The sequence below is a fragment of the Nomia melanderi genome, chromosome 4, assembly GCF_051020985.1.
Source record: "Nomia melanderi isolate GNS246 chromosome 4, iyNomMela1, whole genome shotgun sequence".
Taxonomy (NCBI): Eukaryota; Metazoa; Arthropoda; class Insecta; order Hymenoptera; family Halictidae; genus Nomia; species Nomia melanderi.
In genome coordinates, this window is record NC_135002.1 from 1,423,030 (window position 1) to 1,450,537 (window position 27,508).

At 42.0% G+C, this 27,508-nt stretch overlaps 4 protein-coding genes and 1 long non-coding RNA gene across 14 annotated transcripts in view; 3 read left to right on the plus strand and 2 right to left on the minus strand.

Moving 5' to 3' along the window:
- LOC116428254 (uncharacterized) overlaps positions 1 to 18,414 on the minus strand; it is a 51,776-nt gene extending 33,362 nt beyond the window's left edge. For 5 of the 6 annotated variants that reach the window (XM_076366548.1, XM_076366547.1, XM_076366544.1 and 2 more), the window contains exons 1-4: positions 18,234 to 18,381; positions 17,662 to 17,801; positions 13,609 to 13,640; positions 13,019 to 13,534 (exon numbers count right to left, since the gene is read on the minus strand). The gene's annotated coding sequence lies outside the window, so the exon portion shown is untranslated. Of the gene's footprint in view, positions 1 to 13,018; positions 13,535 to 13,608; positions 13,641 to 17,661; positions 17,802 to 18,233 lie in introns of all 6 variants that reach the window. The other variant, XM_076366545.1, reaches the window with a different exon arrangement.
- Positions 13,865 to 18,310, plus strand: LOC116428255 (uncharacterized). Of its 2 annotated transcripts, none has more exons than XM_031979653.2 (6): positions 13,865 to 14,091; positions 14,645 to 14,676; positions 14,758 to 14,868; positions 14,940 to 15,126; positions 15,195 to 15,551; positions 16,033 to 18,310. In XM_031979653.2, exons 1-6 carry the CDS (start codon positions 14,017 to 14,019, stop codon positions 16,480 to 16,482), a joined length of 1,212 nt encoding a protein of 403 aa, XP_031835513.1. In that variant the 5' UTR covers positions 13,865 to 14,016; the 3' UTR covers positions 16,483 to 18,310. The 2 variants fall into 2 exon arrangements, with proteins under 2 accessions (XP_031835513.1, XP_031835514.1); XM_031979654.2 differs by lacking the exon at positions 13,865 to 14,091 and adding an exon at positions 14,098 to 14,312.
- A 2-nt stretch (positions 18,415 to 18,416) lies between the features above and the next one.
- On the plus strand, positions 18,417 to 19,310 carry LSm7 (U6 snRNA-associated Sm-like protein LSm7). 2 transcript variants are annotated; one of them, XM_031979671.2, is made up of 4 exons: positions 18,417 to 18,584; positions 18,663 to 18,674; positions 18,740 to 18,923; positions 18,993 to 19,310. In XM_031979671.2, exons 1-4 carry the CDS (start codon positions 18,579 to 18,581, stop codon positions 19,130 to 19,132), a joined length of 342 nt encoding a protein of 113 aa, XP_031835531.1. In that variant the 5' UTR covers positions 18,417 to 18,578; the 3' UTR covers positions 19,133 to 19,310. The 2 variants fall into 2 exon arrangements, with proteins under 2 accessions (XP_031835531.1, XP_076222669.1); XM_076366554.1 differs by lacking the exon at positions 18,663 to 18,674 and having other exon boundaries at positions 18,421 to 18,584.
- Positions 19,226 to 27,102, minus strand: ChLD3 (Chitin and LDLR binding deacetylase 3). Of its 3 annotated transcripts, none has more exons than XM_031979650.2 (11): positions 26,970 to 27,102; positions 25,814 to 26,300; positions 22,935 to 23,072; positions 22,745 to 22,849; positions 21,616 to 21,759; positions 21,357 to 21,539; positions 20,737 to 20,875; positions 20,550 to 20,671; positions 20,050 to 20,279; positions 19,759 to 19,929; positions 19,226 to 19,682 (listed from the first exon to the last, which is right to left on the minus strand). In XM_031979650.2, the coding sequence occupies exons 2-11, from the start codon at positions 25,860 to 25,862 to the stop codon at positions 19,410 to 19,412; spliced, it is 1,554 nt and encodes a 517-aa protein (XP_031835510.1). In that variant the 5' UTR covers positions 25,863 to 26,300; positions 26,970 to 27,102; the 3' UTR covers positions 19,226 to 19,409. The 3 variants fall into 3 exon arrangements, with proteins under 3 accessions (XP_031835510.1, XP_031835509.1, XP_076222667.1); XM_031979649.2 differs by having other exon boundaries at positions 25,814 to 26,267; positions 26,970 to 27,092; XM_076366552.1 differs by lacking the exon at positions 22,935 to 23,072.
- On the plus strand, positions 20,407 to 23,070 carry LOC143174419 (uncharacterized). The gene is made up of 3 exons (XR_012998345.1): positions 20,407 to 20,930; positions 21,341 to 21,550; positions 21,624 to 23,070. It is a non-coding gene; the product is annotated as an uncharacterized LOC143174419 (long non-coding RNA).
- Positions 27,103 to 27,508: the final 406 nt, after the last annotated feature.

The window sequence follows — 27,508 nt, forward strand, 5'->3', positions numbered from 1 at the left end:
GGTGATATCGTAGAACGTTGTTGGAGAAATATCGAAGAATCGTTGAAGATGTTGTAATGTTGGGAATGATATTGTAAAATGGTGTAATGGAGGTATTGGTAATGGTATTGTGAAATGGTGTAATGGAAGTATTGGTAATAATATTGTAGAATAATATAGCAGGTGTATTAGCAAAAACATCATGGAGAAATGCTGTAGAAATGTTGAAGATGTAATGCAATGGTAATGTTGGGAATGATATTGTAAAATGGTGTAATGGCGATGTTGGTAATGGTATTATGAAATGGTAATATTATTTTAGAATAATATAGCAGGTGTATTAGCAAAAGTGTCATGGAGTAATGTAAATTTTGGTAATGTACAGTGGAAATACTGGCAATAACACTTTAGAATTATATAATAGAAATATTGGTAATAATATTGTAGAATAATATGGCAAGTGTATTAGCAAAAATATCATAGAATAATGTAACGTAAATTTTGGCAATGGTGCAGTGGAAATACTGACAATAACACTGTAGAATAATATAATAGAAACATTGTTCATGATATTATAAAATGGTGTAATGGCAATAGTAGTAATAATATTATAAAATGGTACAATTGGAAGTATTGGTAATATTATTTTAGAATAATATAATATTTGTTAATGATATTATAGAATGGTGTGATGGAGCTATTGGTAATAATATTATGAAATGGTATAATGGCAATATTAGTAATAATATTGCAGAATAATATAGCAGGTGTATTAGCAAGAAAATCATGGAACAACTAAAATTCGATATTTAACATTACACCATACACAACTCATCGATTTAAGAAATACCGAAATAAAACAACATTCTTCCCCAACATACATATAATTTCTCTTCCAGTTAATTTCACGAAACCTCATGCTTGCTTCATCAGAGAGTGTCCAAGTATTCCTATCTTTAAACCTCCGAGCGCAAACGGTTGAACTTCACTGGAAGACATTCTATTACCCCGCTAATATACCCATGCGCGACGTTTATCGATACTCGGCAAGACAAACGCCGCACAGGGGCGTATAAAAACGACAGAACCATTTATTCCGGCGAAAGCGACAAGTGGAGAGGCACGAACGGGAGGATAAAGAGACGGGAACGGTTAAATTAGAATCAACGAGCGCGCCGATTGTTTTTATCGGAGCGGGTCTGGGTCAGCCGGTGGCCAATAAAGAAGTTAGCAAAAAAGGGGGAATATTTGCCGGCCGATTCGCGGGCAATTTTACGGCGAGTATGCGGCCGGGCAGTCCCCGAGGGAGCGAGGCTCAGGCGATTTACCGAAGACACCGGCGGCGAGGGCCCGTTTGATCGCAGCCGAAGATATAAATACCCGCCGCGGACTAACTGGAGTACTGTCCGCCAGCTGCCTCCGTCTCTTATTAACACCTTGCCGACCGGTGAATTTGTTCGTAGAAAATATCCTTCCGCTTTAACCCCTTGCCGTACAATGACGAGCGAGCGATGAAGATTTTTAAATTAATTTAACATGAATCGATGTTTTCAAATTTTGAAATTACAGTAACTAACCTTTACGCCTGAGGGCTTTGTCAAATTTTCGACCATTAACCCCTTGCCTTACGATTTATAAGTAAAGCGCTTGGAAATTAGACAATCGGATTTCCTTGAAATTCTTAGGGGAGAAGATAATTGAAACTTAGAATCAATATCTTCTTAATAAACTTGTTATGAATATATATTCAGCTTGGATGTGAGTAAAAGAAATTATTAGGAAGCTTAATCCCTTGCCTTACGATTTATAAGTAAAGCGCTTGGAAATTAGACAATCGGATTTCCTTGAAATTCTGAGGGGAAAAGGTAATTACAACTTAGAATCAATATCTTCTTAATAAACTTGTTATGAATACATATTCTACTTGGATATCAGTAAAAGAAATTATTAGGAAGCTTAACCCCTTGCCTTACGATTGAATTTCGTAGATGCATTGGTTACAACTATTCATCATTAATGACACTCTAGTAAAAGAAAAATTCTAGTACAAGAAAAAAGATAACATTCATAAAAATTGCTAACAAGAACAATAACGTTTCGTTTCAATTGAACACAACACAGTGACGTTTATGTTTGTCAAGCCATATTAGAAATGTTCGCCTCGTGTCTGACACGATACCGTAAGGCAAGGGGTTAAACGGCTGATAAGGGGCTGTAGTGCCGGTTGATAAGGATCTCCAGTACCAGCTGATCACGTTCGTTTCCCTTTGATGCGACGCGTTTGCTGCTGCTAACGAGAAGACGCGTTAGGCCTGCTTTGGCTGCTGCGTTCATGTATTTTGGCTCCCTTCCGGTTTCAACCCTTTGAATCTGTTTTAGTTAGGGATATATTTAGCACTAACTACCGAGCATTTAATACGATTAATACGCAGTCCCCATGAGAACTGAAGATTATTCTCAGCTTCTTCGGATGTTGATTATAGTATCCAAGTGAAACTAGAGCATTTAGAATATTCTGTAATTTTAAGATATTAATAATTAAATACATAGACTCTTCGACGCTTTGATGTTACATTTAAATATTTATTTTAGTTCGAAGTTTAATATCTTAATTGAAAATATGTTATCCTTAGTGACTCAGTAGATAAGAGAGTCCTCTAGGTTTACTACAAACTGATAACAGAATTAAATACTAATTGAAACTACAGAATATCGACGAAACACATGTACAATTGATCAAATATTTCTCCATTAACACGTTGAATGTGAGGGTCACCGGTGACCCAACCAAGCTGAATCACCATAGTTCACTCGATTAACCCCCTACCCTATTATTTAATTTCGCAGTTGTCGTTAGAACTGTCTATCGTTAATGCACTAGCACAACAAAGAACTCCATATTCTACGGGTAGATTTCCTGTGAACCATACAAATAGCCGACAAGAAACACAACGAATCAGCCCGTTTCGAAAGAAGGCGGGTCAACAAACCGGCGAAACCGCCGGCAACTCCGCGGAAAACAGCGATTATCCAAACTCGAATTCCAGTTCGCGATGGTAGGCACATTTAGCCTACTTTCCCCGAGTTTCTCGTTGATCACGGTCCCTCGTTGTTCCCCGGGCCCGGAGGTAACGCCTCGAGGGACAGAGACACGAAGAGCAGCTTCTATTCTAGACGCAGGCGAGCCACAATTTTCGCGGCAGCGTTCCCTCGCGTCTCGAAAGTGTCACAATGGACGATGATTGCTGCCCTCCTCGGCGCTTCCTGTCGCCGGCCGGCTACGTTCCGCGAGCGACCGATCTCGTACCACCCGGGGAAAGTTTCGACGGATTCTTAGCCCTTTCCCTTGCGATTTATTTCTCAACTCTGATCGATACTACTTTATTGTTAACGCGTTGCGTACCGGCTAGTTTTCAGAAAACTGAATTGCGACTAGCAATTTTCACTGAGATCAATTCATATCATTATACATAGAAAAACTCAGATATATTGTTATGTAATTAATATATGTAAATATATTCTATATAAATAAACAGAAATAATATATATAATATTTCTTTAAATGCTCTAGTAATTAGCGAAGTTGCATAGCTAAGTGTCTTTATTAAAAACGAGATTTCTCGTTACCAGTTCCGTACCATGGAACAACGATTATTCTTGTTAAGAATAATCATTTTCCACGATGCTTCTATTTCCCTACTGCCTTTTCTAGTGCTCTCTAATATTTAAGAATAATAATTTTCCACAATGCCTCTATTTTCCTATTCCTTTTTCTAATGCTCTCTAATATTCAAGAATAATAATTTTCCTCAATGCTTCTATTTTCCTACTGCTTTTTCCAGTGCTCTATATTTGTTAATAATCATTTCCCACGGTTCTATCTTCCTAACATTTCTAAAATGTCCAATTTGCATCAAGATGCGCTGTCCAGTAATCATTACCTCAACATATAATAAGAAGTTGTAGAAACTGTAATGACGAGCAGCAGCTAAAAGGTTAATGGGGGTTGGTCGGGGGACAAGTGACGCGAGAAAGTGGAGCGGGCCAGCTGACAATGCCAACGGAGAGAGCATCGTCACGGCTGGCCGCGCTCCGTTGACCGAGGGTTGCTTGGCTACCCGTTCTTCGCTTTTATTTACACCTGGCGCCATCCTGCACGCTTCGGCCGTCGATCTTGCGGGTTAAACCCGACGAAATTCGGTGGTTTCGAGGACTCGTTACTGTTAAACGAGTTGCGTTTTCGATGACGTGTCGGGCAAACGGCTCTTTGTTGGATCTATGGGGTTTGATAGTGTTCTAACCCCTAAAGGGGATTTTCTTTTGTTAGATATCCAATATGCGGGTTAAACCTGACGAAATTCGGAGGTTTCGGTGGTTTTAAGGACTCGTTTCCGGTGAATGAGTTGCATTTTCGATGACGTGTCGGTCAGTTGTTGGATCTATGGGGTTTGATACTGTTCTAACCCCTAAAGAGGATTTTCCTTTGTTAGATATCCAATATGCGATGATTTCGTGTGTTAACACTAGAACTACCGAGCATTTATCTCGATTAACCCTTTGAACTCTGTAGGCTCCAATATTACGCCAGTTATAATATTGAATATTTTAATGAATGTCCCTTGCGAAACGTTTCTAATACTCGAAAAAATCCTTGTCGCAAAGGACTCTGAAGTTTCAAAGTTTAAAATTTTACAAATCTGGATTTTCGAACAAATTCCGAGCGCCACTGTTAGAAGCAGCGATTTCATCCCTTCCGAAGTATAATCAGGAGAATCGAACAAAGTTCATTTCCAAGGTGTACAGAACAGTTTAATGATTAGCCAGCGTTCAACCACCTCTAAAACTGCTGCCCAACTTCGCGGTGATTAAGGAATACAAACGATCACCGCCGTTCAACCCTTAGCAATTCTACGTCTAATCAGACTCGACGTTCTATTTTATTGCAACCTCTACCTGTTTTAACCATTTCTTCCATATTCATTTGTAGTATCACAATTGTACCATTTAACCCTTTGCACTCGGAACATTTGTCACTAGAAATATTCAATTTATTTTTATGATATAGATGACATTTTTCTCGACTAACTTAACTAATCTATTCACAAAACAAGGGGAACAATGGTACTTTATTTCCCCATTTCACGTATCGACAGATTACTCGAGACTTAATGTTAAATACGAAATTTTACAATTTCGATGCACCAATCGAGTGACTGAAAGGCACCTTCGAGTGCAAAGGGTTGAAGGTAACATTTCAATGACTCCCAAATATTCTTGAATAAATAGAGCGTCGCATTCAGCTGTAATTGAACGAACCAACGTCGACGTGAACCTCAGAGTGAGAAACGAAGAGCACTTCGGACCGCAGAGGGTTAGCCGATGCCAGAGACCGAGATTTCAGGCGAGAGGCGCGAAGTAAGATTAACCGGAAGTCGGCGATGAGATCGATTAGCCGCGCGGAGTCGTTCACGTGCCCCTTTTCGAACGAACAGACACACACGCCGGTGCTCTAGGCAAACTTTCCGTCGAGTTCGCCCGGCTATATAGCAGCCAGTTACAACTGCCGGGATATAAATAGGCGGCGTCAGTCGGCCGAATCCAGGAAAAGTTTCCCCGCTGCCGGCCGGACCCGGCTCGGCCGCCGGAAGAGGAGTATACGCGATTGCGTTTCCACCTGCGAGGTCTACACTCGATGTACTTCGAGCCCTCGACTTGCGAGGCGCTCGGGAGGAATCATATTCGATTTCAATGATGCTTCATTAATGTTTGTTGCTTAGCTGTGATGGTTTTTGTTGGGGACTTGTGTTGTACTGTGGATATTGTAGGTTAGTGGTCGTATTTGTATTATGTTATGTTAGTAGAGATTGTAGAATTTTGGGGGTTGGAAGCTTTGGGGTTTTGAGACGGTGAACTTTGGAACTCTGGGGTTTTGAGAGTGGAGACTTTGGATCTTTCGGATTTTGAGACTGCTGAACTTTGAAACTTTCGGGTTTTAGAATTGTATGACGAATGTGTTTGTATTGTACTATGGACACTATATTTTAGAAATTTTAGAATTTTAGAATTCTAGAATTTTAGGATATTGAAATTTTTGGACTTTGGATTATTGGAACTTTAAAGCTTTGAAACTTTGCAAGGTTGAAATTTTGTAATATTGAAACTTCAGAACTTTGGAACTTTGAAGCTTTAGAACTTTGAAATTTTGAAACTTTGAAACTTTGAAGTTTTGGAACTCTAGAACTCTGGAACTTTGGAACTTTAGAACTTTGTAGTTTTGTAATTTAAAAATATTACACAATAGAGATTACATTATTTTAATAATAATAATCTCCCCAGCTATACTTATGTTGTATATTACATATCATATATGCACATACCAGAATGATTTCGAAGTGATAACTGTTTTCCGTTTGACGATGCATGCGATTGGTTAATTGCGGTTCTTCAGCGGTAACTGCATACGGGTGTACGAAACGCGGCAAGATAAATCATATCATTAGAATTTACAACGGCTTTTACGGTAGCCCAGTGACGAGGATACCGATAATTAAGGAAATACCTAAGCCTCTATAATCTATAAAATGAACGGGTTTATTAATAGTCGATGTTAGTCGTTTTAATTTCGCGACCGGAGAGCCTGTAATGGAGGAAGTTACATTCCAGTTTGTTTTCCAGTCGGTTTCTAAACTCGTATTTACTTCGAAACCTATAATCCGGTCGTCACTTTCTTTTCCCACAAATTCTGCTCAGATTTATTATTAAATATTCTTCTAATAATCACTAAACATTACTAACAACGATAACAAAAACACTAATAACAATACTAATCACTAAAGAAACACATAAGAAGTAGAAACTATATTAATACAAGCAACAAATACAAATATAATTACTACTAAAACATATTAGTAATAATACTAACTAATTATCCTCAATAATTCATTCTTATTACCAGTCAAAATGACCGGTCCCAATTTCCTTGTTTCACCATTATCTCAAAAGCCTCCAATATTCCAAGTGCTCTTAAAAACAAATTCCATTTGCATATTACAACGAATATCCAAGGAAAATAATCACTATTTTAAAATCATCAGATAAACCTAAATTATACATAAATTCTCTTAAACGATAAAGAAAACAACATCACATGCTAATCTCTTGCTTTTCCAGTAATTAAACCGTATGTTCGCGACTCGGTCATCTAAATACAAAAATTTCATCTGAAATGTCTACGTTCATCCGCGAGGACTTAACCCTTTGCGAACGAAGACACTTTAAAATATACAAAGTCTTCAACAAATGAAGTTAAACTAACTATCAATTACGACCAGAGTAATTAAGTCATTCCCCAGCGACTTAGTCTTCCAAGTACGAACACTTCGTGTCTCCGAAACGTCGACGTTCGTCGGCGAGGACTTAAATGCTCGGTAGTTGTACAGTTAATCACTATCATCGGATACAAAGGCAGGATTTTCTTCTGCCACGGTAAACGTGGGAAACCGCTCGAGGACGTGACGTCGCGACAAGCGCCGAATTCTTCGAGCACGCATAACCGTACGAGTGCACGCCGTTGCGTGCACTTGAGCAGGTCGAGTGCGCGTCGTTGCGCCAGCCATCAAGGGACCTCTTTGTTCCGGCGAATGTGTCCCATCGAAATCCCATCTCGCCGGCGACGAACCGCCTCGATCCACCATAATCGCGCGGCGATCGACTCGACATTAACCCTTTGCACTCGAGAGGTGACTATCAGTCACCGTTTGATCTGAAGTAAAATTAGAAAATTTAATATTCAATGTTCAACTATGTATAATGCGTCGGTGCGCGAAATGCTTTGTTTCTCTTCTTTGAAATCGTTTGACAAAAATCATCGTCTTTGTCTAGCTAGAAAATGAAGTATTGCTAACGAAATACTTCTGAGTGCAAAGGGTTGAAGTTTTTCAATGGAAATATTCAACGCTTTCTGACGAGATATAGGCGATATTCTTTGAAACTTGATGATTCATAGATAAATTCAGCGACAAAGGTGTTTCATTTAAACGTTTAATTTGAAATATTGAATATTCAGCTTCATAGTTCTGTTGTATCAAGTCAAGTGGTGACTGAGTCACTCGAAAGTTCTCAACTGGAAATCCTCAATGCTTTCCGATGAAACGTAGACATCTTTGAGACTAACTTATCGAGGGATCACGCATAAACTGAGAAACGGAGATGTTTTGTATTAAATTTACATTAATATTAAATATCGAACTTTATGACTTTGCTGTTTCAAATTAAATGGTGACTGAGAGTCACCTCTCGAGTGCAAGGGGTTAACGCAGGTAACCCTGCGAAGAGTAACCCGCTTCTGGGACGGGTACCGACCGCAAGATCGCTGCCGTTCGAATTTAGACGCGGGATTCAAATAGCACGGGATCGATAACTGCCGTTTTTAACGGAATCTTTCGATGGGTATTATTATAATTAGAGCTGGGCACCCGATGGTTATTTCAATTGTGACAAGAACGAAGGTTTCAGTCTTTCGGACCTGATTCTCCTAATTCTTCACGTGTCTGGCAACAATGGGGGCGCAATTGGATGCACCGTTAGTAACGGTATTTCGAATGAAATATTAGTATACCAGTTTTCTGGTGGAAATAGGTTCAACGCGAAGGTCTATGTATAATATAAATTGCTCGTCGCAATTTCAGCTCTGAACGGAGCAACGCCAGTGAGCCATCAGTGGTAGACACCGCTGTAATTTACTCTTCTTCATCTGGCGGCTGAATTCTCGAAACTGATGAGGATATTGAACTGATCGATAAGTCAGTTAATTTCCGAGTATATGACAGTGTTTTCTAATTACTAAACCATTTGACGAACCACGTATTTCACGGTACATGTCTAATGTGACATGAGAAAGTGACCCGTCAATGGTACAAACCGTCTAATCTGATTCACTCTTTCCTATCTAATGGCTGAATTCTCGAAATTGATGAGAATATTGAAATGATCAATAAATAACTTAATTGCCAACTATGTAGCAATGTTTTCCAACTACTAAACCATTCGATGAATCACAAATTTGATGATACAGATCTATTGTAACATGAAAATGCCAACCATCAATGGTACCACCGCTGTAATTTACTCTTCTCCATCTGGCAACTAAATTTTCAAAATTTATAGAAATATCGAACTGATCAATAAATAACTTAATTGCCAACTATATAGCAATGTTTTCTAACTACCAAACCATTCGATGAATCACACATTTGATGGTACACATCTAACGCAACATGAAAAAGTGACCCATCAATGGTACCCACCGTCTAACGCAATACCCTACCGCGAGCCACCGCCGGTACACGCCGGCGCGAACGCGTTAATCAAGCCGCTCGTGAAAACCGTGGGAAATCGCGGTGGCATCTAGCCCCTATCGATTACGTTGACGGACTGTTATCATCGAATCGAACGCGAACCGTGTCGAAGAGACACGCGAAAACAAAGAAACGCGGGGAAACTCGACGGGCGCCGCGGCGGGTCGGGTCGTCCGACCCGGGACGGAGCTAGACCCTCTTCCCGGCCGATAGCTACGCGGACGACACGCATGCAATATGCATAAGCCGTGCCACTTCGCGAGCGGTAGCATGCATACCTCGATAAAATAATCGTTCGCGGGATCGACGGTAAATAGAAACCTCCGTTTCCCTTCGTTTTTCTCTCTTCCCTATCTCCGCGCGCGGTAATTTCCGTTAACGATCGTCTCGATACCCGATCGCCGCTATTAACACGTTCCGTGGCAGGTGTGCCATTTACGGTAGACGCGGAATTTTTGCCGGGAAACAGTTGTTAGACGTGTGTCAAAGAATGGTAGCGGGACGACAAAAACCGCGGGGAAATAATGCGGGAGCGTATTAAAAGACGGGGATAGCTCGGAACGTCGGTTAACCTATCATTTAAATAATCAGTGCACTTTATAAGCAAGGCATAACTGAAATTTCTAGTGGCACGGAATGTTAAACGATCGTGCACTATTTATGGTGCACGCGGAATTTTTTCGAGGGAACGTCCGCGAGACATTCGTGTGTCGATGAATGGCAGCGAGACGACAAAAACGTGAGGGAATAATGTGAAAGTATATTAGAAGACGGAGATAGCTTGGATGCAAATTAAGCTATCATTTAAATAATCAGTGCACTTTATAAGCAAACTCATTAATGCACGACAAGAGGTTAAACGGTTAGTGTAATACTAGTGGCAATGATGATGTCGTAATTATCTTTTTGTGCACTGGTGGAATAATTATTCTTTGCTGGTTTTATATTTCTTTAGCATAGTATGGTATAGTGGATTGACAATGATGATATTCTAAATAAGAAAATTAGTAATATTATTATTGTTACTATTTTTACTGTTATTATCACAGTGCTTATTATTGTCGCTATAATACCAGATAACTGAACACCGCGAGACCTTAAAAACGCAACGTGTTGACATGCTCCATGCGACGGGACAATGATTATTCTTGTTAAGAATAATAATTTCCCACAATGCTTCTATTTTCCCATTACTTTTTCTAGTGCTCTCTAATATTTCTTAAGAATTATCATTTTCCACGGTGCCTCTATTTTCCTATTCCTTTTTCTAATGCTCTCTAATATTTAAAAATAATCATTTCCCGCAATGCTTACAATCTGTTTATTAACCCTTCGTGGACGAAGATTCTTCGTAACACAAAAAACCTTCAACATATGAAGCTAAATTATACATCAATTGTTTAATTAACAGAAGGAAAGAATACTACGTGCTGACCTCTTTGTTCGATTTAATTAGGTCATGTTTCCACGACTTAGTCTTCCAAATCTGAACATTTCATCCGTCCGCAAAGGGTTAACCCATGGAACAACGCATGGGACATCGAAATAAAATAGTTTCGTCAATTTACACAAGGTATTTCCTTATGTCAGTTGTAAAAAGTATCATTGATATCTTATCAAAAATAATGAATATTTCTCGAGAAAAATATTCTCGAGTGCAAAGGGTTGAACAATGTCTGAGAAAAGAACCGTAGCAATAACCGCGACAGAAAAAAAAACGCGAGACCTTGAGGCACGCCGGTCTGTCGCGAGCGACTTTCGTACGGTGGATGGGACCTTTTCCGGTACGAGGAACAACTCGCTGGATGCGCCTTCCGTTTCCCGGAAGCGGCCGTCGAGATTAACGTTCCCGAGCGAAACGTGAATCGAGCGCGCCCGTCCGCGAATCAATGAAACGCGCTCGGATCGTTTAATGGTAACCGCACACGTCACGATTTATCGTGCGACCAACTGGGCCGTGGAACTTCGTTCGATAACAGTTTTCGGACGATCGCGATAACCGTCGATCACCGTGCAAGATTACGCTTTAACAATTTTTCATGCCCTTAACTTTTTCGCTCGTTAAGGTTAGAACTACCGAGCAGTTAACTTGATATTTTGAAATTCCTATGTACAAACTTAAAGAATCTACTGAGACTTTTGTTGATTTAGAATTCTGCTTAGTATTGCTAAATTAGTTTATTTAATTTCTCAGAGAAACTTGTTCTCTTTTTAATAATCGCAAGAATAAGGGACTTTTATTGATTTAGAAATCAGATTGAGTATTGCTTAATCAGTTTCTTTAATCATTTCTAAGAGAAACTTGTTCTCTTTTTAATAATCGCAAAAATAAGAAATCAAGAATGGGTCATTTTGACACGGCTGGTAGTTTTAGTGTCAACTCTAGAATTACTGTAACAATGACTGGTTACCATTTGTTTGTTACGCAATTATTGGTATCTTGAGAGCATTGAATGTTCCAAATGATTTTGAACAGTTGCAATTCGTAGCTAAAATTAGTGAGACTACTTTAGAAAATCTTAAGCCATTGTTTTAAAATGTTTTTTTTTATAATCTGGGAGATGGCTGGTGGCATTAAGCTCAAAGATTATATATTGTACAAGTATACAGGAAGAATGAAAGGAAAAAGGACTCATTACAGTAAATGTTATCGATAATATCAAGTGGAAATTGTGGTAATATCGATAATATCAAGTGGAAATCGCTGTAGTTCCACAGTGCCTATACCTGAACCACTGATTTTGAAAATAGTTTCCTTTGAATACTATAACGAATATCTGAAGAAACCAAAAATAATGTATTATTACAATTTTTATAGAATGAAATAAAAGCTGTCCAAACTATTGATGTTTATAAGATATTTAAAAGATCTTGAAGTCTGAAAGGAAATACTTGTGTTATAATATTTCAACCCCTATTATTTCCAATAAATCATCGTCAATTGCCAGTGGCCACTGCTAATTAAAATAATGATAACAGTGCAATTTGATACGTGGAGAATATATACTTCCAAGGAACAGTAACCAAGTACGAATTTCGGGGAACCGAGTCCGGTGACAGGAAGCCGAAAACCGAGGCGGTAAATTTGATTCGTGGGAATAGTGTCTTGGTACTTCTACAAGTTGCGCAATTAGTTTATTCCCTAGAGCAGCGGCAGTAAAAAATTTCATAACACTTTTCGATCAATAATCAAGATCAATAATCCTATTTCTAAAAACTAGAGAGACCACAAAAGAAGCTACAAACTGCACGAACAACCTACGTTCATTATCAATAATCAAGATCAATAATCCTATTTCTGAAAACTAGAGAAACAGCAAAAGAAGCTACAAACTGCATGAACAACTTATGTTCATTCATTACCAATAATCAAGATTAATAATCCTATTTCCAAAGACTAGAGAGACGACAAAATAAGCTACAAACCGCACGAACAGCCGGCGTCCGTTTATTCGAACGTCACGTCTACGTGGGAACGCGCTTGCTACATCGCAGAATTGCGTTATGTTTATGTTACGTCCCATGCGGCACGACAGTGCACCGGCGTCGACCGCTAAATGAATAAAGAGACCGGCGACACGAGGGGGGGTCGTTTGCCGACGTTAAAAACCGTGCAGGTTGAACGGTGGTGCACCGATGCAGCATGAAACGTCCCATAAAATATTCACGGTGCATCGACTCACCTTTGGTCAAACCTGACGCGTCCAGCAAACTCTCATGTTCTCCGGAAGTGTATCGCGGTCACCGGCACTCTCGTGCACCGGGTCAAGTTCATTCTCCGCAGCACGACGGAGCAATTTGTCGATCGTCTTCACCAGCGCGCGACGTGGATCGTCCGGCGACACGCGGTCACATTTTGATCGCACGCGCGTTTTATCACTCTCATCGGACACGGCACGCGACTCGTGGATGAAGCGCCTGGCCCTCGCGCATCACTACCGCACTCCGCGACGCGCCAACTGCGAATGACCACGAGCACGAGATACGTCGCCGGCCTCCCACCGTGCCGGCTCTGTGTACAAGCCGAGGCGGCCAATCAGGGGACCGCCCCATGGTCCGATCCTGACGCGCCATCGTTTTCGCGCCCTGCGTCACCTTGTCGACAGCGAGTAACCTGTGCATCTGCGTTGCCGATCGTCGGTATACGTGAGATTTGAATCCTTCGGATCTTCCATTAGGATTGCAATGATCTTCGATGACTAAAAAAAGGAATATTGTTAGAATAATGTCAAAGAGGTTTTGCAAAACTATGAACATAGAATTAATGAATTACTTGTATGATAACCTTTGGAAGATGCAGCAAACCTGAAAATTATGGAGATTTTTGAATTCCTTAATGGAAGAGTAGTTTTTCATTAAATGCTCTACCTAGATTGTCAATTAATGAGTTTGAACGGTGGAATTTTTGACAGATCGGTTTGATTTGCTTTAAAATGTATTGTAGATTGAACGGTCGCACGATTGACGGTTAAAGGGCAGCCGATTGATTGAGATCGATAATATTTAACGGGTGTACTGACTCGTTTAATTATAGATTAATCACGGAGACGACGAGAGCCGGAAGAACGAAGTGTACTAGGAAGGAAGACGGGCTGTTCCGCAGCCGTCGGTAGATATATGATAAACGAAATGGAGATACATATATAAGGTGGCGCGGTGGCATGCACTCCGTGGTAGAATTATGGTGCAAGCTGTAGGCCGCGCGTTCGATGTGCTCGTGCTGACTGCACTCCTGACGCTGCTGTTCGTCGATCAAGTAAGGACTTGGACGAGGAACTCGACTTCTCTAATGATGCAGCCGTCGTGTGTACCGCTGCAGCATGCTATAGCCCCGTAGAATGTTAGCGCATATCTCGTGTACCAGTGTCTCCTTGTTCTATTCTGCCCGACTCCGAGGTCGATCAATACGTCGGTTTTACGCACGGTTCGGCCGTGTCTAGACAATGAACCCTTGTCCGCTGTATTTCTCGTTCATGCGTAAGTCTTTCATCCACGTCCACTTATTTCTCAACGATAAACTCGCCGACCGTCTCTTTAATTTCCGTGCGAGCTGTCTTTGTGCGCGAGATATTCGTCCTCTTCCTCCGTGCATCCCTTTTCTCGCGACGAAAACAATCCCTTCCCGTTCCGGATGCTCTTCAACGGGCTGCGAGACCGTCCGTGGATCTTTTCTCGTGACTCACCTACGGAATACAAGAGTTAATCGCGGTCGCATGCTGTGTATAATTGCTTAATTTCTGTAAAATACGTTTGAAACTTATCTGAATCCGTTTCTTCCGCTTCACTGAGATGTCTTCTTTCGTTTCAAGGTTTCCTCTAGGCTGTGCAATGGGGGGCATGTGTAAGTTCTTGACATATTCTGTCGTTGAATCTGTTAGAAGAGTCTGGAGGTGTGACAACTTAATTTTGCGATTACTTTTAGCTGCTCTCCTCCAAAAGAGTGCTGTTCCTTCGGCTGTTGTTACGGTGTATTCCAATTGCACTCTACATCAGACATGTTCAATTTCTTGATTTGGACTTACTGGTACTTATGGTCAGTGCTATAAACTATGCGTCTTGGATGTGTCTGGAAGCTATGTTAAAAGCATGTTTCGCACTCTTCAGGGCAGCAGTACTTATAGGATTGGCTATAGCAGCAGCATGCGGTTGCTGGCTATGGAGACGCCATCGCTCTGTCATGGTGGAAGATTGTGCTTCTTCTGACAGAGCTTCCACAGGCCCTTGGTATCCATCTCCGCATTACAGCCACTGCAGTTCCTTTGTCCAAGCGCTGCCACCCCCTTACAATGAGGTACGCATAAGAAATCCTATGTTTCATATAAATTCGTCTATCCTATGCTGACACGCTTGGTGTTTCAGGTTACAGCCAAGCCAGATCTGTACCCCTTGGTAATTGGGTATGACGAGGGAACTGGCAAAGGGACTTCAGGGTTTGTAATGCGTTACTTCAGATCGCTCTCACAGGCCAGCACACTGGATTCCTTAAGTTCCAGTTTCATGTGCAACATGGTGAATGAAGTGAACACCATAATTCCACCACCATACTCTTGTAACAACAGCGCCGACGAACTGTCAGCAGTGGAGTGCGAGAGAATGGAAAACATGGATGTTGGGTCTGTTGTTTCGTTGGCTAATCATAGGACAACGTCTGACATATCGAGTTTAGCTGCTCAATCTCCGTGTTCACCGCCGCGGGCTACTAGTCCAACGATAGAGGTACTAACCCAACGTTCCAAACATTCACTCAACAATCACAGGACAGTCCATTTCAATCCATTAACACTAAAACGACTTAAGACTTCAATTGATTTACAATTCAGTTTGCGTATTGTTAAATGAATTTCTATAATACTTCCTCAGAGGAACAAATTGCTAGTTTTAGTGTTAATATAACCAGAACATTCGCATCAACCCCTTGCCATACAATCACAACCGAGACTCCTGATGAAGATTTCTAGACTAATTTAAGAACAATTTAAGAAAAAGCAAAAAACTATTATCCTATTATCAATATATCATCCCCAAATGAAATGTCCACTTCAAGTAGAACAGAAAATTTCCTTACATTTCTTCCAAATTGTCAATAGCAAAATAGCAAAGGTAAATAGTACGCCAAGGGGTTAACAGATTGAAATGGAATTGAACGACCTGCCAATAACGTTTCAATGACCATCTAACGAATGACTTTGTCCGTCAGTTACGCGAACTTCTAGATAAAATTCAGCAGCTGCCACAGCTACCCAGTGGGCATAGCACCGTTTTGCCTTGTTATCAGAATCGACCGCAAGTTTTATGTACGACGAACGGGAACGGCTCTACGCAACGGCCTCTAAGTCCGGGTGACGTTATCGGATCGCACAGAGAGAGGAGGATGACGCGAGGGAAGATGTACATGCCCCTAGGGCTTCCAAGCTCGAGGAACAAGACGAAACGATGGCTGTCGCGTTCGGCGCCGACGACGCCGTCCGGCACGATACCGATGTCGTTCCTCTCGGTGCAGAGCAGGCGGCCGTCTGAAACGGACAACAATAATCAGCAAGTGGTCCCGTTGCTCTCGGAACAGGACGAGACGGAGAACAATAACGTGGATCAGACAAACGGCATTCCGTTGCTGTCCGAGCAAGAAGAGGAACCGCAACAGACATGACGGCGAATCGTCTGAGCGTGTCGAGAAACGATCGATCGAGAGACGATCGGTCGTCGAACGATCGGATTCCGGAATGTCGTTGCCCCGAGTAACCTGTATATTTTTTAACATGGCTGGTCAACTCCTCGCCGCAGTCTCGAGCGAAAGAGTGTATGCATTAATGTTCGCCAATTAATTTCGTCCAACGAAAAGCAAACACCGCCTCCCTTTGCTCTTAGGAAGAAAACAAAGAAAAGAAAAAATAAGAAGACGAAGAAACGACTCGACGCTGTGATTTCAGTTTGCGCGCGCGCGCGCGCTCGCGCGTCTACAGCCACCGCCACATAGTTGACACAGTTTCGTTTCTCTAGCGAGTCTAACCTACTCTTTGCGAGCCGAACCGGAATCTAGCGATAAATGATGATAACAAAACGTATCTCTTAAGCTCTGTGGAATAGCTTGCAGTTTAACTTACAGAAAAAAAAAGAAACCACGGACACCTTCTTCTCCCGAGGGACACGTACCTTTACGAACAGTTACCGACGATAGATAATTATTACGTAGGCGATCTTCGAGCCCGGCTTGTTCTCGATCTCGATCGACAACCGTGCGTATTTGATACATCGAATTTCATTTTCGCGCGACTCGAATCGAACATCGCGGATACCTTATCGGCAGCGACGCGAACGCTTCCTATTTACCGCGTCGAGTGCCGCGGGGTCACCGGTGACCCAGGTCGAATTAGTAGAACGCAGTCAATTAAACGATCATTGTTTGCGGATATTTTTATATTATAAATAACGCTGTCTAACGCGAAAAAACGCGAGATAATGAAACGATTCGATGAAATAATTTGGTATCACATTTTTGTTTTGTGCTTTTGAAATCGGCATTCGACGCGTTAAGTAGCTGTGATCACCGAAATCGTTTCCGTCGATTCACGCGCTTGAAATCTTTCGATCGAACGAGGAATTTCAAAGGGAAACCGTTGGATTCGAAGGGATGGATTCAGGGTCACTTAAGGTCATGGAAATCGGCCTATAGGAATGTCTCTGCCTTTGGATCGAATGATTTCCTTTTTGGATCGTCTTGTCGAAACGGAAATATTTTTGGCGCGAATTCGAGGAACGACGCGCAATGGCGACGTTGATCGCCGCGACGCACTAGACGCCGATAAGGTGATAAGTTAAGTGGGAATACCTTAGTTGTTGCATCGATGAGTTTTAATCGTACACAATAATACAGCGTCCATCCAGAAGCAGCCAGCCAGTACGAAGTCGAGGACAATATGAATATGCACGTGTTTAAACGGAACGAGGAGTGAATGGAACAGCGACACACTAGAAAAAAAAAGATAAAGAAAGAAAGAATAAGAAGAAGAGAAAAATTGTTTCGACGTGTCAACGTACAATATCAATTCCGTCGAGCGACAGGGAAGCGAGAGGATTTCATTGTAAACGGAGACTTATCACGAGCACAACGATTACAATGTCGTTATTAAGTAATTTTAATGCGAACGATGCGAAGTATTGATAACGTGAGATGAGAATCGATACAGGCGCCGTTGAGTCCCCATTCATAATCATAAGGTTTCAAACAAGAACATTTGTTACAACCGATCACAGACTTTATTCTTAAAGACGTAACGAGAAATCGGTCACACCGGGAAACTGTACCGCGCGTCATTCACGTACACACCATGTATTAACGTGTATTTTTTTATAAATCAAAATACGAAATAAAATGTCCAAGCTTTTATGAGATCATTGCACCTGTTACCGTGTAATCCCGTCGTTGCTGTCCGAGCCGACGACCGACGTTATTAATAAAGATGTTGGACATATCTTTATACCTCACGCGCAATTCTTCCTGGTCCTTTTCCCCGTGATTTTTCAGAGGAACGAACGTCGACGGAGCGGCTCGTCTTCGGTCGGTGCGCAGTGAACGAAGGCGCTGAACTTGGAACGAGAATGGAAAGCGCGGGAAAGCGTCGAGTATCGATATTTCGAAAGAGTCGGGCGCGAGGCTAACCTAGAAATCGAGCGCTGATTTAAAATGCGACTTGTTTGTGTGCTGGCTCGGTAACGCGACGTTCCTGTTCTCTGGAATAATAAACCATGTCTGTGAGTATACGGGGGAGTGTTTCTGGTATTTTTTTCAAAGCGAATTCAATCGTCTGACCGGTACGTTTCTTTTTGCAGGTGCCAAAACAGGTAAACGTTTGTTGCAGCGACGACGTAACCTCAAATCTGTGCTCAACCTTTTGTGTTTCTTGTAGCAACAGAATGCTCATGGGGAGCCCAAAGAGAAGAAAAGGAAGGAAAGTATTCTCGACCTGTCTAAATATTTGGAGAAGAACATTAGGGTGAAATTCGCGGGAGGGAGAGAGGCTGCTGGGATATTGAAGGGATACGATCCTCTTTTGAATCTGGTGCTGGATAACACCACGGAATATCTCAGGGGTAATTCAGCGAAAATATTGTATCACATTGAAGATCTGCATTTCCTTACACACCTATTTCTGTTGTTAGATCCTGATGATCCCTACAAGCTGAATCAGGACACCCGTATGTTAGGTCTGGTCGTGTGCAGGGGCACGTCTGTGGTACTTATTTGTCCAGTGGATGGAATGGAGTCCATTCAGAACCCTTTCATACAGCAAGAAGGTTAATCGAATCCACTCCTCCATTAATTAAGGTTTTTAGCATTTAAAGGAACATAATCTTGCGGACACTTGGATCCACACGACGCAACGGCAGAAAACTTTTTGTAATGGAAATGGACGTAATTTATTTGACATGTGATCTATGTAAACTTATACAGTAAATAGATATGTTTTTCTTAGAAGATACGCGTGCAAGTCTTTTACGAATAAATAACTCCATTCTCCCGCGTAAAGTACAGGCATAATTTAAACATGGCAATGTAACTGGACGCCCCCGCGGGACTCACTCTAAACCGAACTCGTTCCTTAACCATGGATACTCTTTGGGACACTCGAAACAGGTGTGCAGGTACCGGTACGACTTCAACACTCTGCTCGGTAATTTACAACTACTAGGTAAATCGCAGGCGACTTCGTACGCCTGGAGTTGACGCGAGCCGCATTGCCACAGCCTCTGGATCTCGCTCAACGGTGTTGGACTGCGCATCCACTCGATTACTTGATGACTCGTCACAAAGTACACATCGTTCAATTTGAGGACATCGTCCATGAATTTCTACAAACCACAGAGTAGAAAACAGTAACATCCAAAAAGTGAAACGAAGTGATCATACGGAAAACAAACAGCTAACCGTGAAAGCGTAAAAGTACATGGAGTTCTGAAACCACGAAGAGTGAAGGTGCAACCCGAACGGTGCGCGATTGCTAAGGTAATGCCTCTTGAAGTTCAGCATCAGAATTTTGTAAACGTCCTCCGGCGAGAGCTCCGACGTGCACGAGTCCAGCCTTGTGCAACTGTACTCCTAACGCACAAACAATTAACTGTATTTCATTGTTATTGCGCCGCAGGCCCTGTACGATATTTTCAGCGGGCCGTTTAAACAAGACTACCATTGCGCAACGGGCCGGCCATGGCTACGTACACCTGCCAAAAGTTGATTTAATGGTAGTTCCCAGAGACCTGGATACGCGCGAGTTGGGCAAAGCTGCTCGGTACCCACGCAATCGTGCGGTGCCTTGTGGTCCAGCGTGTACGGCCACAACGGCGGATCAGAGAAAGGAGCCAGCATCGAGGAGTCGTACACGAACCCGAATTCCGACATCATTAAAAATTGGCGGTTCCAACCGACGCGTAGGAACGGTGCTCTTAGACCTGTCCAACGTTCAAGGATTCTCAAGTACCAACATGCATCAATTCTCAAGGACGTTTCAACACTAGACTACCCAGCTGAAACGACCCATTCTTATTTTTTCAATTATCGACAAGGTAACACGATCAAACGATCTGACAGATCATTAAAGAAACTGATTTAGCAATATGCCAACTGTAAACCAAGCGAAGTCTCGATAGACTCTCTGTTTTTATAGACAAAAAAGGGAGTTTGACTACCTGGTAGTTCTAGTGTTACAGTCATCGAGTTACCTTTGATGTCTTTCAGCCGGACCGCAGCGAACTTGTTGATGATATTCGCCACGCCGACCATCTCGTCGAACCAGTCCTCTATAGTCGCGTTCTTGGCCCACCAGTCTTCAGGTCCCCGGTGCCTGCACATTTTAATTAAGCTAACCACCGGGCGAATTCTATCCGCCGCTGAAAAACGAACACTCACGTGACGGAATGCGCCGCAATCTCGTGCCCGACGTTCCACAAATATTGCACGTCCCTGTAATTGGTGTACTGGTGGCTGATGTAGAAAGTCCCTCGTGCCGGACACCCGTTGGGATTTTTCCTGTCTTCCGAAAATATCTCTGCGAAGCGACACCGGCGATCAGATAAGATCAGCTTTCTCTGACGTGTGAGAGAGTAGGACGACCGAATTTTATTCGACTAATTAACACGTTGAACGCCGCAGGATTTTGTAGGACAAAATACAGAATGGAGAAGATATGAATCATTTGATTGAATTATTACTGCACGTTCATCTAGCTGAATGTCACCGCATCAGGTAGCATTATTTATAATATATGTTTAACCACTTGCTTTACAATATCGTGTCAGACCCGCGGAGAAGATGTCTAATGTGGTTTAACAAATATAAACGTCATTCAGTTCTTGAGTTTAAATGAAACATTTCTCTTGTTAGTTCTAAAGAACTATAGTAATTCGGTTTAGGTGGGGGTCATCGGTGACCCCCATGGCGTTCAACGTGTTAACTAGACAGCTTTGCTCCTTCAAAACACACACTGGATATCTAAGTAGATATCTACTTGTAGAACACCGCGTGCTTACTAGAGTACAGCTCAAAATTCTCTGCATTGACCGCGTCGTCGAAGGTGATCGTTATCATCTGCGGGACAGCCGTCGCCGTCAAGTTGCCTGGAATTAGTGTACCGTCCTCGGAACACCAGCAATCCGGCAGCTGGCATTTCTTTGGGTCACAGGGAGGCGCTCCGTTTGGATCGTTCCGGACGTCTATGGATTAGGTCACTAGATTTTTTGATGATCTTGGATGAGGAGATAATAACTCATTTACTCCGAAATTTCTTACCGCACCAGCCTTCGTCCGACCCGTCAGGACAATCGACGCTTCCGTCGCAGAAGTAGCCGGCTGGGAAGCAGGTGCCATCGCCGCAGGCAAAGTGCTTCTCTTCGCAGTCACCTTTCTCGAGGAGCGGCCTAGGTGGCTGGGTCTCTGTAACGTTTCAAACCAATTCCCAATCATCTTATGTTGACCTTTACATACCATTACTTATACCGTTACATAATATATTCTATCTATTGTATTTAATATATTCTTATTATAGATCTTGGTGACTGGGTCTCTGTAACGTTTCAAACCACTTTCCAATCATCTCATACTGATCTTTGCATTCCATTACTTATACCGTTACATAATATTATATTTTATTTATTATATGTATTATATTTTCATTATAGATATTGGTGACTGGGTCTCTGTAACGTTTCAAACCAATTTCCAATCATCTCATGCTGATCTTTGTATCCCATTACTTATACCGTGACATAATATCATATTTTATTTATTATATGTATTATATTTTCATTACAGACCTCCATCTTTATTTTTCCACCTCTATCCTCTTGTACCACTACTATTTATACTTTTCACTCCATCCAACTGAAGGGGCGAATATAGTAAGAGGACACAGAGCACAGTTTAACAAAGTCAGAGAATCCATATAACAGTCAGCGCGAGACTTCAAAGCGATGCAATCCAGATTGCTAAGATTGTTCCTATTAAAATAAGTCCAAACACGATGTAAATCACCACTTTGATCATCTTTAAAGAAATAAACCTTCAATTTTGTTAATTACATTCAGTCTGTGAAACTAGTCCATTCCCATCGTTTGTACTTATTTTTATAAGATTACCACAGTATCCTATTGTAAACCAATCTCTTGGATATCTAAGTTCGAACAAGTATTGACGAAAGTGGCGAAACGTAATTAAAAGTAAAGATTAAAAATCATGAAACTGATGTGTCCTTTATCGCATGTTTATATTCAACGCATCGCTTTGAAGTCTGTCTCACTAACGCTAAATTCTCCAACATATCAAACGTCAGACAAGTGAAAAGACATCAGCATACAATAAATCATTACACGACTAATCATCAAGCTACAAAGACGCCTAAGTTCTCCAAGCATCCACGTACCGGAGGTGACGTCGCAGTTGTCAACGTTCGCCTTGAAGTCGCATATCTGCCTGGACACGTCGAACAGCAACCCCTGCGAGCACCGGAACTCGAACACCTCGTTCTCTGCGGGCAGAGATTAGCCAATCAAGGAAGGGAAGTCGAGGGAGACGATCAAGATGAAAGTGGAGCGCGATTACGAGGCAATTACCCAAGCAAAGATAATACTTGGCGCACTCGGCTGGCGACCAGACATCGCGGGCCGGCGCGTTCGGATTCCGATAGAACTTGTGATCGTCGATACACGGCGTCCCCGCCGCCGATTTCTCTTTCCCCCGTGCGGCCAAACCTGAAATACAACACAAAAACGGAATCGATCCGCGCGGTTCCTCTGCCAGGTCCGGCTATCTTCGTCGCGCGACTGGCCGCTACAGAAAACGCTAAATAAGATACGAGCCACCCGGTGCGTGGCCCGTGTCCGCTCCAACTTCGACATAGAGAGGAGCGTCCTAGCCAGGGGTTGCGAACGGTTGGCATTTCGGTTCCGGTTCTTCGTTGGGGAACGGAAATAGAGGGGCCATTGTTAACCCTTTGCACTTGAGCGACTAATGGTCGCTATGATTCAATAGAGTAAGATTGTACAATTGAAAATTCTATTATAAATTTTCTAATGTATCAATATGTGAAACAAAAATAGAATAGTTCTGTCTCTTAATCTGTGTAAAATTTTTCTTACTGTTTGATTCAATAGAGTAAGATTGTACAATTGAAAATTCTATTATAAATTTTCTAATGTATCAATACGTGAAACAAAAATAGAATACTTCTGTCTCTTAGTTCATGCAAGATTATTCTGTAGCTTAGTTGCAAATAATGTTATCGATACTTCATCAGAAAAAATGTTACCACAAAAATGCTATTACAAAATAGCTTATTACATCAAATATTATCGAGTGCAAAGGATGAATAGGCTCCTGTCGGCTCCTCGGAACCAATGCAACACGTGTTGCATCGATTCTACTATTTTCATTTCAGCTGTAGCTCGCCTCTGCGTAATATACATGTGTAATAGACTTTGCAATCCTAAAATAACGATGTATCAGTTACAAAGTATAGTCATTATAGCCTGTATCAGATTGTAACATATGAAATAGCCGACTCGCAGAACTAGCTTCAAACGAACACCGACTCTGTAGCAATCAGTTTCTTTCATAAATACATTCTCCAATTAGTTTCTAGCTCTTTCATTCCATTTCTATAAAGATCCGGCGTTCTAGCATTAATAAATCTTTTGAAACTGTCATTCGTCATTATTACTAGTTTCACAGACTAGAATGTTTAAAAAGTTGAAAATCTCAGCGACAAATCCAGCGAACACGAGAGATGAATTTAGATCAAGCGAAACAAGGTCAATTCCAAAACATTAAATATTTCTCGTTAAAACAGAACGCAAAGTACTAATCAACTAAAATAAGACGTTCCACGCGTTACAAGCTAACACATAATTAAATTTCTCAACCGCCTATGTTACGCGTCCACAGGCAGAAACGCAGAGCCGAAGAGCAACAGTTACAGAGCCGACACAGAAACAATATACTTAACAACAATTACAGCTATTTCAGTTGGCCAGAACCGTTTCATCGGGAACCGATACGCAACAGTTCGAAACCGTTATTTTCGGAAGCTTCTGAATGGCCGTCGCTGGCTGGACTAGCTCAGAGGAACCGCTCGCTCGTAAACGTCTCTCTCCCGACACTGAGACTTTCACGATCCCTTTCGTCGGGATAATCGGCTCGAGAGAAATCCCCGATGTTTTCACCGGCTCGCAAAAAGAAACGCAAAAAGAGACGGAACAGACGCGTCCTGCAGTCACGGTAACACGCATAGCGAATGTCCTCTGCGGACTTCCGCTTCTTTGACCGCTGAAATGCACGCAGCGACACTTATTTTTTGGTCTACCTTTTCTCTCCCTAGTTCGTTGGTTGACGCTAAAACTACCATTCTTGATTCCTTCTTTTTATAATTGTTGAGAAGATTGATGTCTCTGAGAAATGGTTGGAGAAATTGATGTAGAAATACTCGAGATGAATTGTTAACAGAACTACCAGTCAAAATGACTGGTTTCGATTTGTTTGTTTAGCAATTACTGATATCTTCGGAGCATTGAATATTCGAAATGATTTTGAAAATGAATAGGTTCATTTCAGTACTATAATGAATGCCTGCAGAAACTGGAAATAATCTGTTGTTACAATTTTTATAGGAAATGCATGTTAATCGTATTAAATGCTCGGTAGTTCTAGTGTTGATCTATTTGAATTTTCTATAGGTGCATTCTTGGAGTTTCTACGGAAGAATTTCAAGAAGTCGATGTAACTGCTCGGTAGTTTTAGTGTCAACTCTTTGCACTGTGAATTTCTTTTGTATCTTTCTCTCGATCACTCTGTATTAGGAACGCACTTTGAGAGACTTTGAAAGACTGATTGTTTGACATTCCGTATCACAGAAATTGCGGTTATATCTTGCTTATAGAGTTTTTTTAGTGTATTTTAGATGATCTTTTTTAGTGTACCACTATTTTTTGACACATGTCACAACAAAAATTCCGCGTGTACCGTAAATGGTGCCACGTGTTAACCCTTTGCGAACGAAGATCCTCTAAAGTATCCAAAACCTTTCGCAGATTCTGCTAAATTAGATATCGAACTAGAAACCATACAATTTGATATTTAATTTGATTTGGTTGGGAGTCATCAGTGATCCCCATAGCATTCAACGTGTTAAATCATTCGCTCGCAACTTGCTATTACAAACATCAAAGTTTGATCTCGTCGTAACGTAGATATTTGTCCAAAGGATTAACCCTTCAACATTTCGACAGAATGAAATTGCCATGTTTCAAAGATTAAGTCGCAAACAAATGACTGAATCACTCGAACAGCAAGAGATCAGTGCGCTTCCTCTTGTTTCTATTTAAGCAATCGATATATAGTTTCGCTTCATCCACTGGATGTTACTTGTATTTCAAAGAATCTTCGTCCGCAAAGGGTTAATCGCACACGCGTGCGAGGGATGCGCGACGGGACTCACCGGAAAACGCGATCGCGACGAGGATCAACGAGCGCAGCGTCGGCCCCATGTTCGATAGCCGAGCGAAACCTTCCGTTTCTCGTTCCTCGTGCGAGAGCTGGCACTTTCCAACTGACACCTCCCTCCAGCAGCGTGCCTTATATGATGAGCATTCGCCTTTGCCCGGCTATCTTCCGCAGCCGTTCATTTTCACTGACCGCCGATCGGGGAAATCTGGATCGGCCGGTCGACGGGGACTCGCGTGACCGTCGACGACAACGTCGCGGCCCGTCGCCGCGCGGAAAACTTCGCGCGACGGTGCGCAAGGAAACCGCGGGATTTCATCGTTTCCGTCCCGGTGGAACGGAATTGCTCCCGCAGTCGATTCGCGAACGAGTTTGAATTTTATCTTTCGAAAGTTTCCGTTGGGCGCTAATGAACTCGCCGACGGGGTCCTCTATTTTTCTGGTGCTCTCTGTCACGGTTATTAACGCTGTTATTTGAAAGCCTGTCATAGAGTTTGAGTTTAAATCATTGGTAATTGTTGAGTATAATTAATCTTGACATTTGTTATCTTGGATATGGTGAAATGCTGCCATAGGAACTATGATCTGACATTATTGGTAATTAGTGGTAATTATTGAGTATAATTACTCCTGATACTGGTTATCATGGAGACATTGGTATCTGAGGCTATGGTAAAAGGCAGCCATAGAAATTATGACTTTAAATCATTGATAATTGTTAAGATAATTACTCCTAATATTATTTATCTTGCATACCTTAGTATCCAAGTCTATAGTAAAATTACACTTAACAATTATCAATAATTTCGAATCATAATTCCTATAATTACTCCTGACTTCTAATAATACTACATGAAATGCTCCCTCAACACGTTCAATGCCACATGTACCACATACATTACACGCCAATGTCCCTAAGAAAATATTTTCAAGAGACACATGGTCAAGAATAACAGTATACATTACAAAGCACCGAGAACATAAAGAAACATCAAAATATAAATTCCCAAAAACTCGAATATAACATTCTCTTTAAAAACTCAATACAATTCATAATCAAAATACAATCAAAATTTCGTTATAAATATTTTCTCACAGAAATTGTACCATATATAGTACACGTGGCACTGAACGCGTTAAGTATGTCGTACCACAATAATTCTCGTCGAAGGGACGCAACGGAGGCGACGAACCGGAAGCACGTTGCCTGCCCGACAGCCGGCACTGTCGCCGAGGAAAGTTCCCCGCGTGACGTAGCGGAGGGCGAGACGCAACGGGGGGACCGGCCGGTATCCGTGGAAATCGCTTCTCCCGGCCGCGAGAGGAGAGGAGCCGTCAGTGTCCGGCGAGCGCCAAACGGACCGGCTGATGCAATCGCGTAAAATTGGTATTTTACAATAGACACTGTTCCCCGGTCCCTGTTTAGACGTTCGGTTCGCGAGAAAACAGGCCGCGTTGCCGGGGATTTCAGAAGGTCGAGGCTCGTAATCGCCGCGCAGTAATTTTCGTCGACGCGGCGCTTTAATCCGTTCCAGATGGGTCCACGGCCGGTCCGCAGGTATATTTAACGGCGTCCTCGGCTCCTCTGGTCTCCGGAGAACCTGTGCTCCGTAGCGGCGCGTCGCGCTGGCCTTGAACATTGGTCTCACAGCGAAATCAATGTCACGGTCGACGCTCCCCAGTTTCTTCT

Bases quoted from the DNA above. Each gene is read 5' to 3' on its own strand.
- LOC116428255 (XM_031979653.2), top strand. From the start codon at position 14,017: ATGGTGCAAGCTGTAGGCCGCGCGTTCGATGTGCTCGTGCTGACTGCA. The intron at 14,092-14,644 runs GTAAGGACTTGG...TTTCGTTTCAAG, and splicing joins CGCTGCTGTTCGTCGATCAA to GTTTCCTCTAGGCTGTGCAA. The intron at 14,677-14,757 runs GTAAGTTCTTGA...GATTACTTTTAG, and splicing joins CTGTGCAATGGGGGGCATGT to CTGCTCTCCTCCAAAAGAGT.
- LSm7 (XM_031979671.2), top strand. The intron at 18,924-18,992 runs GTAATTCAGCGA...TTCTGTTGTTAG, and splicing joins CACCACGGAATATCTCAGGG to ATCCTGATGATCCCTACAAG.
- ChLD3 (XM_031979650.2), bottom strand. From the start codon at position 25,862: ATGGGGCCGACGCTGCGCTCGTTGATCCTCGTCGCGATCGCGTTTTCC. The intron at 22,850-22,934 runs GTAATTGCCTCG...CTCTGCCCGCAG, and splicing joins CAAGTATTATCTTTGCTTGG to AGAACGAGGTGTTCGAGTTC. The intron at 20,876-21,356 runs GTAAGCACGCGG...GTCGCTTCGCAG, and splicing joins GAATTTTGAGCTGTACTCTA to AGATATTTTCGGAAGACAGG.